Source organism: Lissotriton vulgaris, chromosome 2_1 (assembly GCF_964263255.1).
Source record: "Lissotriton vulgaris chromosome 2_1, aLisVul1.2, whole genome shotgun sequence".
NCBI lineage: Eukaryota > Metazoa > Chordata > Amphibia > Caudata > Salamandridae > Lissotriton > Lissotriton vulgaris.
The window spans coordinates 113,537,403-113,553,290 of record NC_141687.1 but is presented as its reverse complement, the minus strand read 5'-3'; the positions used below and the strand labels follow the sequence as shown (position 1 = coordinate 113,553,290).

Here is a 15,888-nt window from a genome sequence, read left to right as displayed (position 1 = left end):
AAATGTGCTTTTGTCAGGGCCCCTATCTGAGCAAAAACCCGCCGCGGCTGCAGTTAGAACAATTTAAACAAGCATTTGCAATGCAATATTCTCGCCTTTGAGACCTTATATGTGATTTACCTATGAAGAACTGGGTGCTGAAATATCTACTGCTCTTTAACATGGAGGGAAAGTAAGCACCAAACAACGTGAAAAACGCCTGGTATGGGATTACATGGAGAGAAATATTGCCTTTCAGTTGGAAATGGTATAGTCCCAATCTCTGTTTTTAATATAAAATCCGGGTCTTCGGTGGTCATTCACTGTACAAGATTTGAAAAAAATATTATTGTATATGGGTGCTCGTGGAATACAATTTCTATGGCCTGGAATCTAGAGAATGCCAAAGTGCACAGAACACTGCAGGGAAAAGGGCAGGCCTCAGAGGTGAGAGGAAAACTAATTATGCTTAATGCTTTCTACAAGGCGAACAGAACCCCTACAAAGTAACAGAGAGAGACGCCTCACCCAACTCTCAAAAAGTTGGAAAAAAATGGATTTTTACATTGGATTTTTTCCTTTATTTTGGATGTGTTCATATTTTCAATCTTACTTCGTTTTAACATAAAATGTTATCACGGTCATCAGGGTAGCCCGGCTCCGCGGTAGCCACGCATGGTGGAGTCCTTTGTGGTAATAGTGTCGGGGCAGCAGAAATAACCCCTGGCTGGACGGGTGATTGTGAACAGAGATTCTGAACCTGAAGGGTCTCTTGCAGCCCCCTATACTACCCTGCGTTACTGCACAAAAGGACAATAAAGGCAAGGCATTAACCTGCTTCAACAAACGCCATTAAGGCTGCGTAGCCTGGACATCTGTGACCGGGTCTGGGTGCGAATTCCCTCTAGGGGTCATTCCGGAGTGAAGGCGCTTAGTTTGTTTCTGCACTCAGCGTCCGACCTCGCGCTGCGGGCCTCAGCTCGGCCGCTGCTGACAAAGCCAAGGAGATGTGAAACCCACCCACACCTTCCAGGTCAGGGTAGCCCGGCTCCGCGGTAGCTACGCATGGTGGAGTCCTGTGTGGTAATAGTGTCTGGCAGCAGAAATAACCCCTGGACGGATGATTGTGAACAGAGATTCTGAAGGGTCTCTTGCAGCCCCCTAATTATACTACCGTGCGTTACTGCACAAGTTATGAAAGGATAATAAAGGCATCCGACCTCGCGCTGCGGGCCTCGGCTCGGCCGCTGCTGACAAAGCCAAGATGTGAAACCCACCCACACCTTCATTCACGGCGTTGACGCAGCAGTCAGTCAGAGTCAGTGACACTGCTGCAGAATCAGAATCGACTACATTCAGATCTGCCCCCCACGCGCCAGGTGCGTTATACTATTACTTCACTTAGTTTACCTTATTCTGAGCTCAGCTTTAGGAGCACCACCAGTGGCACCACCACACCACAGAAATGGCTGCACTGCAGAGACTAGAGAGAGAGACTCACATACGCCAAGGCACCACAACGCACGGGAAGCACTAGGTTAGGTTGAGTCTGTGCACTCTGCGCGCTGCCGTGCAGATCACTCTATCCTTGGCTTCTGGCGAGTCTGTGCATGATTGAAACACCCCGGCACCCCTGCTGCCCAATCAGGAACGAGGAACAGAGGTCGGTGCGGGGCCAGTGCCAGAGGCCAGCAGGGAAGTGAAAGGGTGGAAGGGGGTGACTCAGGATTTGGTTGGAAGTTACTGGAAGTTAGTAAAAAGCCGGGGTCGGAGGCCGCCAAATCCTGCCAGGGGCCGCCAGTGCCACGAATATTGTATGATTGGTATCCAATGGATCCGATCCTCGTCGTCATGGCGGCCCCTGGAGTTTGGCGGCCCTGTGCAGGTGCACACTTTGCACATGCCTAGGGCCGGCCCTGCATATCTGGCATATCTGGTGTTATATCGATTCCAAAGGTTTCAATAACAGAATCCAGCGGAGCCATGAAGCGGTCCTAGGGACCCCATGCTTTTACACTTTTCCCACTGAGATAAATTGATCAATCCTGACCACTTGCTTCCTGTTTGTCAAGAAAGATTGAAACCACAATAAAACACTACCCTGGACTCCAATGTCGTCAAGAAACTGCAGTCGTATATCATGTGAACAGTTTTGAATGCTGCCGGCAAATCAAGGAGAATTAAAACAGTGTTTTTTTTTTTTAAATATATTTTTATTGCAGAATTAGAAACAAGACCACATCTTATGCCAATCAGTACACTTGCAGCTTCACAATCTGAAGAGTTACAGATATATCGTACACAGCCATTCGGCCCACATCCCGGAGGCTGGGCGGCGCTGCAGGATTACCCTTCTTAGTTAGAGGCTTCCGTGTACTCCTTACCCAGGTATCCGATCAGCATCACTTTTTAGTATCTGCTTTTACCCCCCCTAAAACTCCCCCCCCCCCTACCTCAACAATCAAACTCAGAATTCCAGGGAGAAACCGTCAACAGCTCATACCTCGCGCAACACAGTTCCAATCAGGTCGCTCCAGAGTCCCCCTCCCGGGTCTCCCCAGTATCAGTGTCATAATACCTGCCTGCCATCCCGGGAGCCCCGGATCCCCGGGTCCAACCTACGTGCTATCCTCCTGTACTACTCCGGGCCGCTAAGTCAAGCTACCCTCCATACACTGCCCCCCCTCCCCCCTCCCAACTACTGCTGTTGCTGCTAATGCGGGCTGTCCAAATCCGTGCTATCTCAGAAGCTCGCCATCTACCAGGAGTCGTTCGCAATCGCTAAAAGTGCATGGAAGCCGCATGGATCATCACTCCTCCTCGTCATCCCCCACCATGTAATCACGCAACGCTTGCACCACCATCTCCCAAGCTCTCGCCATGTCCAAACAGCTCTCCTTGCCAAGCCTGGTAGCCTGCTGCATTCTAATGATGCTTTCACAGCCCGCCCACTTTAACAGCTCATTCATCCACCTCCTCACTGATGGGCCTTCTCTAGACTTCCAGTGCCAGGTTATCTCTCTTTGCGCCAATATAAGCACCAAATCAATAAATTTACTGGTGATTCTCGTCTTCTTTGTATGCGGGAACCAGAGCAGGAGACATGCCGCCATATCAAAGTCCACCTCCCTATCTGTTACCGCATTCAAGAGCATCCCCACTTCCGGCCAGTACACCCCCAGTGTCGGACACCCCCACAACATGTGATCCAAGTCAACCTCGGGCGCCAAGCATCGTGGGCACACGGCGTCAAGCACCTGGAAATACCGTTTTATCCTCTCCGGAGTCAGGTACGGCCTATGTATTATAAAGAAATGCACCTGCTGAAACCGTGCGTTCCTCGTGCCCTTCCACGTCCGCCGCAGGACCTGACTTCAGACCGTGTCCGGAATGGGCTTGCCTATACTATCCTCCCATCGCGACTTCAAGGCCAGCAGTGGAGCCAGCCCCTCGTTCAACATTCTCATGTGGAGACATGTCACCGCTTTAACCGTGCCCGCTGCCATCACCACGTACTGGCATGCCTTGGTCACATCCGGCTCGGCAAGCCCTGCTCCCCAGTGTTTTTGCAGAGCCGCCACCACTGCCGCGTGCAATAGAAAAGTACCGTCCGGCAAGCCAAACTGCTCCTGAAGCACTTGATAGGGAACCAATGCTCCATCAATGTACAGGTCCCCCACCATCTGTAGACCCAAGTCCTCCCATTCCAGGAGCCTGGACCAGTTGCCCCCATGCGGTAGCGCGGTCAACATTCCCAGCGGTATCTCCGGTGCATACGGCCGGACCTTCCTCGCTCTTTTCAGACTCCGTTGCCAGCACATTCTAAGCGTCTTTTCCTCTACCGTAAGCTCCCTCAAATCCAGTTTCTGTTGCATAACTATATAAGAAAGGATGTACTTCGGAATACCAGTACCACGGTCACACTCAGGTCCCCTGAATTCTCTAGCCACATTCTGCGTTAGGGTCTGCAGTTGCGCCGCTATGTAATATAGCTCAAAATCGGGGACTGCCATTCCCCCTTCAATCTTAGGCCTGATCAAAGTGTCCAACGCCACCCTCCGCCGACCTTGGCCCCAAAGGAAGCCAGTCACCAACATCTTCAGTTCCTTAAAGACCCGCTGTGGAATCCATACCGGCAGCGTTCGAAAGTAATAAAGCAGCCGGAGAAGCGCCACCATCTTCAACAGTGCTACTCGGCCCAGTACCGACAGAGGGAGAGAGGCCCAAAATGCCATGCAGCCCTTCAGTGCCCGTACGCATCGCCCTACGTTCCCCTCCAGGAGAACAGCTGCCTCGTGATAAATTCGCACCCCGAGGTAGGTGAAGCCAGATGGCTCCCAGACAACCTCCCTCGCTAACGGGGGACAGGGCGTACCTGCCCGCAATGGGAATATACAGGTTTTAGTCCAGTTCACCTTAAGGCCCGACAACCCACCGAATCCAACCAGCATATCTACCGCCCCTTCCAAAGACCGTTCAGCGTCCGCTAAGTACAGCAGCAAGTCATCAGCGTATAACGAGATATAATGCGACTCCAGCCCCTGTGTGATCCCTCCATACACCGTGCCCATCCTCGCCTGCGCTGCCAACGGCTCCATCGCCAATGCGAACAGCAGGGGGGACAATGAGCTGCCCTGTCTCGTCCCCCTACAAACAGGGTAGGCCGAAGATATCAACGGGCCCAGGCGCACCCTTGCCCTAGCTGACGCGTAAAGGATCCGCGTCCAGTTCCGGAATCCCTCCCCAGCTCCGAACTTCAGCAGCACCTCATCTAGATACTGCCATTCAAGGCTATCAAAAGCCTTTTCGACATCAACTGCTAGCACTACGGAGTCAAGAGCCGAAGACCCGGCACCGTCCAAAATTCGGATCAACCGTCGTATATTCATGGAAGTATTCCTAGTCGGTATAAACCCCGCTTGGTCCCTATGCACTAGCCTCGTCATGTGCGGCAGCAACCTGGTGGCCAGGATTCGACTCAGGATCTTATAGTCCACTGTCAGCATCGATAAGGGCCTGTAAGACGTCACATTCAACGCATCCTTACCTGGCTTCAACAGTGGCACTACTAGTGCCTCCCTCATGGACTCAGGCAGGCAACCCCGTTGCCTGGCCTCCGAGTATACCACCAATAGTTTTGGCGCTAGGATGTCAACGAATTTGGCATAGAACTCTATTGGCAAACCGTCCACTCCTGGGGTTTTATTTCGAGCCATCTGTTTAATAGCTACCCTCACTTCTGCTAGCGTTATAGGACCACCCAGTTCCTTAGCATCCTCACTATCCAGCACTGGCAGCGGGAGCAAGGCCAAGTGTCCACCTATCTCTTCCCTCCCCGCCTCCAGGTGGCATTCATACAGTCCCGTGTAATAGGATTGAAAGCACGTCAACACAGCTGATTGCAAGTAGGCTACCTCCCCTCCTGCCGCTCTTATACTCATTATTGGGCACCCCCTAGGCTCAGGATCTGCAAGCTTGGCAAGGAGCGCGCCCACTTTGTCACGTTCCTCATGTACCTTGATGTTATACAACTTATAGTCATAACACCGCAACCGTTCAGTCTCCACCACTTCCTTAGCCTCCACCAATTTCTCCTGCAAATCCGGCCGTTCAGGCCTCTGACGTTCCAGGTCCCGCAACGCCACTTCTGCTTTCGCTAAATCATTCAGAACAGCCGTCCACGCATTCGAGAACCCACCCATGCACACGCCCCTCACCACCACTTTCATCGCATCCCATTCTATTGATCGCGACGTTGCGGAGCCCTCATTCTCTGCAAAGTAGCGGTCAATGCCCTGTTGAACCATGTCACTGAACACCAGATCTTCCAGCGCCTCCGGCCGAAGCCGCCACGATGGGACCGCCGACCTAGCCCGCTGCCACTGCACTGACACCAATAAGGGGTTATGATCCGATAAGGTCCTAGCCAGGTACTTCGTATGCACCACCGTCGTTGCCAAAGTGCCACTACACAACACTGCGTCTAATCTAACATGTAGATCGTGTATTGCAGAAAAGTAGGAGTAATCCCTTGTCCCAGGATGCTGTGCCCTTCACACATCAAGCAGTCCCCACTTCTCCTGCCAATCCTTCCTATGAGCCGCCAGCCTGCGCACTGGGGAGTCGACCAACGGCGGGTGCGACCTATCTAGTACTACATCAGTGATCGAGTTAAAGTCGCCCCCTAATAAGACCGGGCCAGCCAAGAAGTGAGCCAGTGAACTTGTTAAGCCATCAAAAAAGCGGGCCTGATCAGAGTTGGGGGCATACACACTACACAGGACCACCTCCCTCCCGTAAAGTCGCCCCTCCACCACCACATATCTACCCTCGGGATCAACCCGCTGTGACGTGACTTCGAACGGAGTCCCTGCTCTCACCCAGATCAGGGCCCCTCTGGCGAATGCTGAATAGGTTGTGCCAAACACCTGACCCCGCCACCTCCTCTGTAAAGCTCCACATTCTTTCTTAGTTAAATGAGTCTCCTGAAGCATTGCTATCTGCACTCCCCGCCTCACCAGGTATGCATGTACCTTGTGGCGTTTCACCATTGTCTGAATTCCACGGACATTCCATGTAATACATTTCACATTAGGTAACGACCCCATAGTAGACATTTCTGTGTAGTTCCACCATCAGATAGTTGTACCCCGCATTGCAGCAGTTGCATCCCCTGTAACACCCCCCCCCGACCCCCCTCGAAACCCCCAAACTACCATTCCCCAGGACAGGACCTAATAACCCAGCTTCAGCCCCGTTCCAAACCATCAAACCCACACACTGTGTACTAATCTGTGGTCGTCACCACAGAAGGCCTTAAGGGCCACAAGAGGGCGATAGAGCGCCGACCCAGGGCGGACAGAGCTCCCACCCCGAGCCCTCCGTCCCATACTACCCTCACAGCCCCATACCACAGATACCATCAAAAGTCTGGAGGATCAGTCCCAACAGGTGCCCCGGTACTGTACATGTCTCTGAAAATCACCAGTTGAATAGTCCATCTGAAGTCTGCGGGGCGACTGCCGGCCCCTTCACGCTCCCCGTCTCCGAGTCATCTGCACCGGAGTTCTCTACCTCCACCTCCGAGTCCGAACCCCCCGACGTTCTTTCCTGCTGTGATCCCGTTATACTCGCCGTCGCAGCCAATGCTCCCTTCTTATCATCCGCCATCCGGGCTTCTAGCTTGGCCCTCTCGAGTTTGTTCCGAGTTCGAATGCGTTGCGACTGCCTTATCCGGGCTGGCTTTGGCCTTTCCCTTCCGCTCTTGTGTGTGCGATCCATTCCAGCGCGATACAGTTCAAGCCACGACCAAGCCTCGTCCGGAGTCAGGAAGAAGTGCGTCCTGTCATCGATGATCACCCGTAGCTTGGCCGGGAATAGCAAGGAGTACTGAATCCCTTCTTCTCTCAGCTCTTTCTTAACGGACAAGAAGGACGCTCTGCTTTTCTGTACTTCCTGAGTATAGTCCGGAAAGATCGTGACTTTACTATTGTCTACTTGGAAGGGGCCCTGAGACCGCGCCCTCTGTATCAGTAAGTCCCGATCTTTATAATGCAGCAGCTTCACCACCATCGGTCGAGGGGGCCGACCCTCTAAGGGAGGTCTGGCCGGAACCCTGTGCGCCCTTTCCAAGGAGAAGAAAGGAGAAAGACCCTCCGGTGCTACAACCGTCTTAAACCAGTTCTCCATGTACTCCACAGCGTCATTTCTTTCAATTTTCTCCGGAAGGCCCACCACCCTCACGTTGTTCCTCCGGCTACGACTTTCAGCATCTTCCGCCCGTCGCTCCAGAGTCGCCAAGCGACCAAGAACATCTGTCAGTTTGTGTTCCACCGTTACGACCGCTGGTTTCAGCTCCTGGAGCAATTGTTCGTTTTCTTTCACTCTGTCCGAGAGCTTGGCATGGTCCGCTCTCAGAAGGCCCAGCCCCGTGGCAACCTGCGCTATGTCGTTGTGTAGCGACACCTTCGTCGCGGTAATCGCCTCCAGGATAGCATCAAGGCGCAAGTTCAGTCTCTGTTCCGGCGTGGAGGCCTCCAGCGGGGCCTGGGTTCCGCCATCTTGGGCCAAGGCCGCTGCGCCATCTTGTAACTGTGGTGTGTTCAAAACACCGCCGCCATCGGCCATCTTGGCTGCGTTAGGTGTTCCACCCAGGCCACCACCTATGGCCTCACCAGTCCACAGTGCTCCCACCGCAGTCGGACCGCCAAGTACTGCTTCCCAGTGAAGACTGTGTTCTTGAGCACCAGGGTCCCACACACCTCCAGACACTGCACAAGCTCCTTCCTTTCGCCTTCTGTGCTCCCTGGTCCAACCCTCGGGTACTGGTGGCCGCCGATGAGTCACCTCCCAATGCCACGTGGGGTGTCCAGCTCACCACCCGGGACCCGGGTCCCCGAGAAGGCCCTCCTCACAATCCAACAGCGTGCCCCTGGTCAAGTGGGCGGGTGCCCCCCAGAGCCGATCACTCCAGGTGCCCACACCAATATTGGGCGGTGGGGCAATATTGCTGACCCAGCCTCGCTTCACTTTTCCACGATCACCACTCCATTACTAGGCTAGGCTAGTGACATCTGCCGGCCACGTTAGCTCTCCATTGTCCCCAGCAGTGTGCACGACACCCCGTGGCCTCAGTTGCATTCGGGGGCTGGCGCGCTCCTCAGCGATCGGGTCCTCAAAGGAATGCGCACCAATCCCGTCTCCGTTGCTGCCTCTGGAGCCACAGACCGCTCGCACCCGCCCCTCCCCCGGTGGTCCAGACCGTTTTCTCGTGCAGCTCCTGCCCAGAGATCTGGGCAAGAGCCCTCAGGCGATCGTCTGCTGCCAGCTGCAGGCGTCACTGCTCAAGCTCCACCCGCCATCTACGATCCACCAGGCCGGGGAGCTGGGGGGGGGGGGGGGGGGCTCCGCACTCACCAGAACCCGGTGGCACAAAGTCTTCGCCCTCCTCGCTCAGCGCCGGTGGCGCCCTCAGTCACGCTCTCACTCCGCTTGCCCAGCCGGGCTGCCCTCGCCGAGCCAGCACAGTTCAGGGATACTCCGTCTCTGGGTCCTCCCGAGTTTTCACTTCGCCATCTTCCTTTGTTCTCTGCCCGACTCCTCCGGGCTTCCGAACCGGGTCAGTACACGTCTCCCGAGGTCCCGCTGGGACTCAAACTCTGCCCACAATACAGTAGACGCCCCGTGAGGGGAATCTGCGCCTGTAAAGGTACCCCAGGCTGGATTATCAGGATAAATTCCGGGACTTGGCTCGGAGCCGCTCGCTCACGCCACCATCCCGGTCGGCGCCGAAACCACGCCCCGAGAATTAAAACAGTGTTATCGAATTATCAAGAGGGATTTTTATAAACTCTGAACCTTCAAGAAGTGTTAACTCAGTCAAGTGACGCGGGTCTGATTCCCCACTGAAAAGGATGAAGGAAGTTGTACCCTTGCAACTGGTTCATTAATTGTACATTGACTCACGTTTCTAATATTTTAGCTCAGACAGGAAGCAGGGAACATATTGAAGTGCCGCCATTTTGCACAGAATCATACCTGAGAATGAAAATAATTTTCTTTGAAATTGGATTTTTGATACCTGTAATATGAGGAACGTAAATGTCAACTAAACTTTGTTCTACTGAACAGTCTTATAAATGAGGCTCCTTAATGTGTGCATACTTCCTTCCTCCTGAATGTAATGTCAGCCTATCATTTCAATCAGACCGTGTATTTTCCTGTGTTTATGCTAATCCAAAGGGTCAGCAGAACAGTTGTTGTATACAGTAGATGTTTGAAGGTCTCGGAGATGCTACTTTGCGAAAAACAGAATGTATAAAGCAGTATGGGCATCTTTTTGTTTCTTGTCCAGTTCCTGGTAAAGGGACTACTGTACCAGGCAAGCAATAACTAGAAGAATATTTTTTTCAGCTGGTGATTATCTTATCACAATACAAACATGGACACTTTCCAATGAGGCCTAAAGTTCATTCTGCTGTAGGAAAAGCTGCCCAACCAGCCTTGTTAGGTAACATTTCCCTTGCTAATATCTGCTGTGCTTCTACATGGAGGTCAATTCATAGTCTCAGCAAACTTTATTGAAGTTTGAAATAAATTAGTTTGTAAGGCTAACTGCCCTTAAGAATCTGTTTTGTAATTTTTATGTTTCAGCAATTTGTTTGGACCTTCTCTTTACAATATCTTAGGATGTCGTTGTAGAAGTTACCATATTACTAGGATCCATTTTGAAAAAAGAGAACATTTTCATAACTCTAATTGTAGTTCTGTATCATGGGAATGCCCTTGATTGGTTACCGGCTAGCCCATCCGTTATTACATCATAATCTCAAGGAGCTCCGAGTAGGACTGAGTGGGAGTAGCTGGAGCAGAGCATTGTGGGAATTGCATGACAGATTGTCTTCTACAGGCAACGCTGGATTTCCATTGCAGTTCTTTAAAATATTAACACTCAAGCATATTTGTTTAATTCTAGTTTTCAAGCAAAAACAAGTGAATTTAATGTTTTAGATAGTTTAATAATGTTTGCAGTCCTGATGGGCGAGCAGGAAGAATTATCATGGTCATTGATGAGGAAGGTTTTCCGAATGGCAAACTTCAAATACAAATAACAGTACTTTCCAAATATGTATCTATAATTATGTTAATGCACAAATGAGAGTAAGGACAACGTAAGCAAAGGAATGGCTCATTAACAGTGCCCACTCTTAGGTAACCATCAGTTGCAGTTGTGCAGTTATGAGATGTTTCCTAATAATTCTACTTTTTAATTGATTTGTAATTTCTTTCTGTTACAGAGCAGAGACTTCAAGAAGTCAGATATTGGAAGAGTGAACTAGACAAAAAGTTAGATGATATAGTTACTGAAATAGACTTTTTACTGAGTTATAAGGTCAGACTGGAAAAAGCACTGGAGAGCTGTGTGGAACCCCTTAATATTGCTCAGCAGTGCCTTTTGAACAGGTAATGTAATTATTATTACACATATTGTACATTTATTCTGCTGAATAAGCCAAAGCTAATCGGTTAGACAGTCCAAAGTGAGAGGGTGGTGTGGATTTTATGAATATATTATTTTGTTCTCCAGCAATGTATTAACATCAGAGTCACATGAGTGACATAATCTTCCCTCAGACCATGGGGATTAATCTTGGGCACAATTTAGTAGATTAACATTTTTTTGTAGTCTCACTGTGTCATTAAGAGTCTTTCCTTAGATTACTGAGCTGCTTTTGGATCATCATTATGCCCAAGAGCCAACTGCTTATAAAGGATATTTGCAAACTTCACTCATCAAATATATGACCAAATCCCCTATCTCTAACATCCAGTCTTTGTGTAGCCTGTACAATAGAAAAAAACCCTTAAATGTGTATACTTTAATGATGCTCCCTGACCTTCTTTCTCCATCACTATTGTCACTGTACATAAAATAATTTAGGTTTCATTAGCACGGAAGATTAGATTTTTCAAATGTTTCTCCCTTTAAACTATTTTCATACATGAGGGAAAGTTCTGCTTTGATGGTGGAAAGGGAATGGAGAGAAATCTTAAGTTCATAGTCTAGGAAGGGGATACAATCCTTGTAGGGTCCCCAAGCATGGGCCTTCCCAAGGCAATAAAAAGTAGGAATTCATGACACAGGGTGCACAGTGTAAATACATACATCTAGTGCTTAACAATATGGGATGTGGCATTTTTATTTAAATCACACAATGTATTTTCTTAAACATTTTCAAGATAAGCTCGAAAAACACACTTCTCACTATATGTTAACCACATTTTTATAGTTGATAATGTGTGCATTCATCCAACTGACCTGACAGCTGCTTCGTCAAGTCCTTTTCTGCTTTCATTATTGTTGTAGTTAGCATGCTTTTTGGCCTCTTCAAGAGTATGTGTGCAGAGTGAGTTGTAATCAGAGCACCAGTGCAGTTCCTTGAAGGAGAGTGTTTGCTGGAGAAAAGGCGAGTGCTATTTGAGGACTTTGGGCCGGATTTACAGTTTGACCGAGAGTACTCTGCCTGTCAGGCTAGAAAACAATGTTACCTCCACCCCGCTGATGGACTATCATCTGTTAGATTTAGAGAAGACCCTTGACCCTATGGTCATCTCTGTACGTTGAACGGAACTGATGTTATGGCAGTTATTTTCAGTTTAGGAAAGGTTTGCAGAATGGCTGCCATTGGTGTTGACCCCCGATAGACAGGAAAAAAATATATTAGATGGTCCACCTTAAATAGGCAGACGTTTTCCATTAACGAAGGTAGACTGCAGACTTAGGAGGCAGAGTACTCTAATGCATTTGTGATTAAATACCCAGAAGGAGGCTGTATTGAAGGGTGATAACCCCAGGAAGACTGTAAGTCAAATATTTGACAATAGTTTGGTCTTCGCAGGAGGTAGAGTAGCTTTGTTTCAGGTTATGATTTATGCTAGCATTATGCTCTCTGAATTTATTTCCACAGAGGTGTGTTGGTTAAAGATGGGGAACTGGTGGAAATGAGCTTGTCGAGATGCTATGGTGTCGGTAGAGACGATATTCAAAGTATCACTATTAACTTTGCTAACTATGCTAGAAGCTTTTAGTGCCTATTGCATATCAAACATAGTGGTGAATATCTGGAGGTTGATATCTACAGATCATAACTTCCCATTTTCATATAGGGTGATGTATAGCTCTCTTTTCAGAACATGGTAAGTTGAGGTCGTACGTTTGTCACAGAATGGCTTTTGTTTTGTTTGGGAAGAAAAAGAATAGTATATCATTTCAGGAGAGTAAGTCCTTTTAAAAAAAAGGGGAATTCCAGTTTTAATTGAGCCCAATTTAGTTGACAGCATATTGAGGTACAAAATTACCTTGGTCGCAACAGCAGTATGAGTGTGGAAAACATTTATGTGCAAAAATTCACTTATGTGCAAAGTCCCCTTTAATTGTAAAACACTTTTAAGTACCAAATTAACTACATGTGCAAAGTCACCTTCAGGCACCAAATCCCATTCATGAGTAAAATCACTTGTGGCACGACATGAGCAAGTGTTGATTCATTTTTAAGTGATTTAAAATTTAGGTCAAAATACCATTTGCTTGCAAAACCACTCTTAGGGCCTCATTACGATGTTGATTGGTAAGTCACCGACTGCTCGTTGAAGGCTTACCGACGACACCTTAGGTCTGACCGCCGAATTTCAATGTTGGCGGCTGGAGTGTAAATCGGTTGGTCAAACCAACTGTGTTCTGACCAGCCCGTTGCCCAGTCGTATACCTATCATAATCCCTTATGGATTGTGTTTCCGCTATCGGGATTATGATGTAGGTTTCCAACAGCCTTTCCAAGTTGGGCTTGCTGACATGGAAAGGCTGTTGGAAAGTGACTATGGGGGCCCCTTGCAGGATCCCCATCCCTCTGCGACCTACGGTTTTGGGCCTAAACATCCCTACACCATGTGCAGGGATTTGCACAAGCTCCCCTAGAGAAATGGCAGTTTGTGACCGCACCAAGGGCCAGATGAAGCTAATCTCGATTTACCTACTCTTAAATACCGAATCATACCGATTCGGTATTCAGGAGAAGGTAAATGGGATGTAGGTAATTTCTCTTTTGAAATTACAGAATCGGTAAGAATTGGTAATTACCGAATCGGTATTTACCGATTCGGTAATTTGCATTCATTCCTATGGGCCTGGAGGCCCATAGGAATGAATGTCAATTACCGAATCGGTAAATACTGATTCGGTAATTGGGGGAAACATTGAAGGGTGGCAGGGTGTCACTTTGACACCCTGTTGCACCCCTCAATCGTGTATGGTTGCACATGTTGCAGACATACATGCCCCAAGAGGATGTATGTCTGCAACTACTAGTTGGTGGTAAATAACGAATTCCTTAAGCCCTGTAGCACTGATTACAGTGCTACCTACATCTAAAAATACAGATTCAGTAATTTACCGATTCGGTAAAATTACTGAATCTGCATTTTAGGTGGCCCTACATCTCAGTATCCAAATACCGGTCGGTAACGGCCGAAAACCTGTATTTTTGGCCGTTACCGACCGGTATTTGGATACCTACATCTGGCCACAAGTCCCTTAACTCTACGCTCCACAAGACACAGACCTGGCTAGCTTAGAACCATTTAAAACTAAACACAATAAAGACAGAATTCCTCTTAATCGCTCCTCCCAACCAAACAACCATCATCCGCGAGTGGATTAAGCACCTAACTGCACTTGACGGTCAACCTCTCATCATCGATTACGCCAAATCCCTAGGAATAACCCTGGACAATAAACTAAATATGCAGAGGGCACATTAATGCTACAACTAAAGGAGCACATTTTCAGATAAATACCCTGAGAAAATTGAAACCCTTCATACGCGCAAATGACTCTAAACAGGCAGTCCAAACTTGAATATGGGAGTGTCGCTCTTTGTGGCCTTCCTAAATCAACGACCGCTCCGCTAAGAGCCACAATTAATACAGCCGCTAGACTAGTCACTGGCATTAAAAGAAACTGCTACATTTCCCCTGACCTGCAGGCCCTCAACTGGTTACCTTTTGAGGCCAGAATCCACTTAAAAATTGCCTGTATGACACATAAGGCATTGCATCACAAAACTCATAGATACCTAGCGGAGAAACTAGTACTATCGGGTGGTAACAGATCTACCAGGAGTTCTGATAATATTCTACTTAAACCACAACATTTCTCCAAGAAGAAAAAATATCATTGTACCTTCTCAGGAATGGCTCCCAGGATCTGGAACACCTTACCCTCAGAAACAAGACTTATTCCATCTGCTGCCTTTTTAAATAAAGAAGTGAAATTGATACTCATGTCTAAATTCACCTGAACTTTTACTTATACATTCTTGTAGATATATGCTAACTTCTAATAGTTATCAGTACTGTACTCTCATAATTCTGTGTTTTGTACATTTCATCCACCTATATTTGCCCTTTAAAGCGCTCTGATACCCGCAAGGGTCTTGTTCGCGCTATACAAGACCGTCAAAATAAATAAATAAATAAAGTAGAAATCACTTTTCGGTATAAAGACATATTTGGTGCAGAATAATGTGCATTGTGATATAACATTTTAGAGCAAAATCACATTTTGATGCATAAACAAATTGCCGTACAAATTCACCAGTGGTGCAACATCAGCAGGTGCTGGGAAACTCTTTTAGGAGCTCAAATCACATTCAGAGGCAAAACACATTTAGGTGCACAGTTCTTTTTGGGTGCAAAATCACTGATGGTGCACCTTCAGTACAGAACAAGGACCTTAATTAACCGCCTATGAGCTGCAATGGGAAGCACTCCAGAGGCAGGCAGTCAACACCCCTAATAGTCTAGCAAATCATTTATTAAACTACTCCTCTTTTGCTTACCAGAAATGTGATTGGTGTGTTCTTTAAGCATGGCTGATGGGAATGATCCAAATGAAACATTTTGAATGTTTTTGGTGTTGCTGAAATAAGATCTGGCACACAGCTATAGTTGCTGTTGGCCGGCCCAAAAAGATTGATGTTTCTATTGTGGCCATGTATTTTGAAAGTGGTGGACTAGGATCAGAGTGAATGGCTAACACTGATGAAGCACGATGGCAGCAGAAGGTGGAGTGGAAAATAGGCATGTTGGGGAGAGTACTGGTCCTTCCCAAGCTTCTGTTAATGGCAAGAAATCCCTCTATGCACGCATATATGTGCTTTCTGAAAACTACACCTCACCCACTTCTTGAATAATATAGAAGGTAAGGGCAACAGTTCTTTGTGCTGGGGCCAACACCCAAATACACAGAGGTGTAGCTTCTGGTGTGACCCCCCTAATAGAGGTATTATTGGCTTGGTATTTGGGTCTGGGGGCCCTGAGTCGGGTCTACTGTCTCTGTGTTGGTTTTTCTCA

The 15,888-nt window shown here is 48.3% G+C and overlaps 1 protein-coding gene across 1 annotated transcript in view; it reads left to right on the top strand.

Moving 5' to 3' along the window:
• The window catches only part of TEKT1 (tektin 1), a 213,572-nt gene that overhangs the window by 48,312 nt on the left and 149,372 nt on the right, over nt 1–15,888 (top strand). The window contains exon 3 of the mRNA XM_086958477.1: nt 10,776–10,941. Coding sequence (XP_086814603.1) covers nt 10,776–10,941 — 166 coding nt within the window. The remainder of the gene's footprint in view (nt 1–10,775; nt 10,942–15,888) is intronic.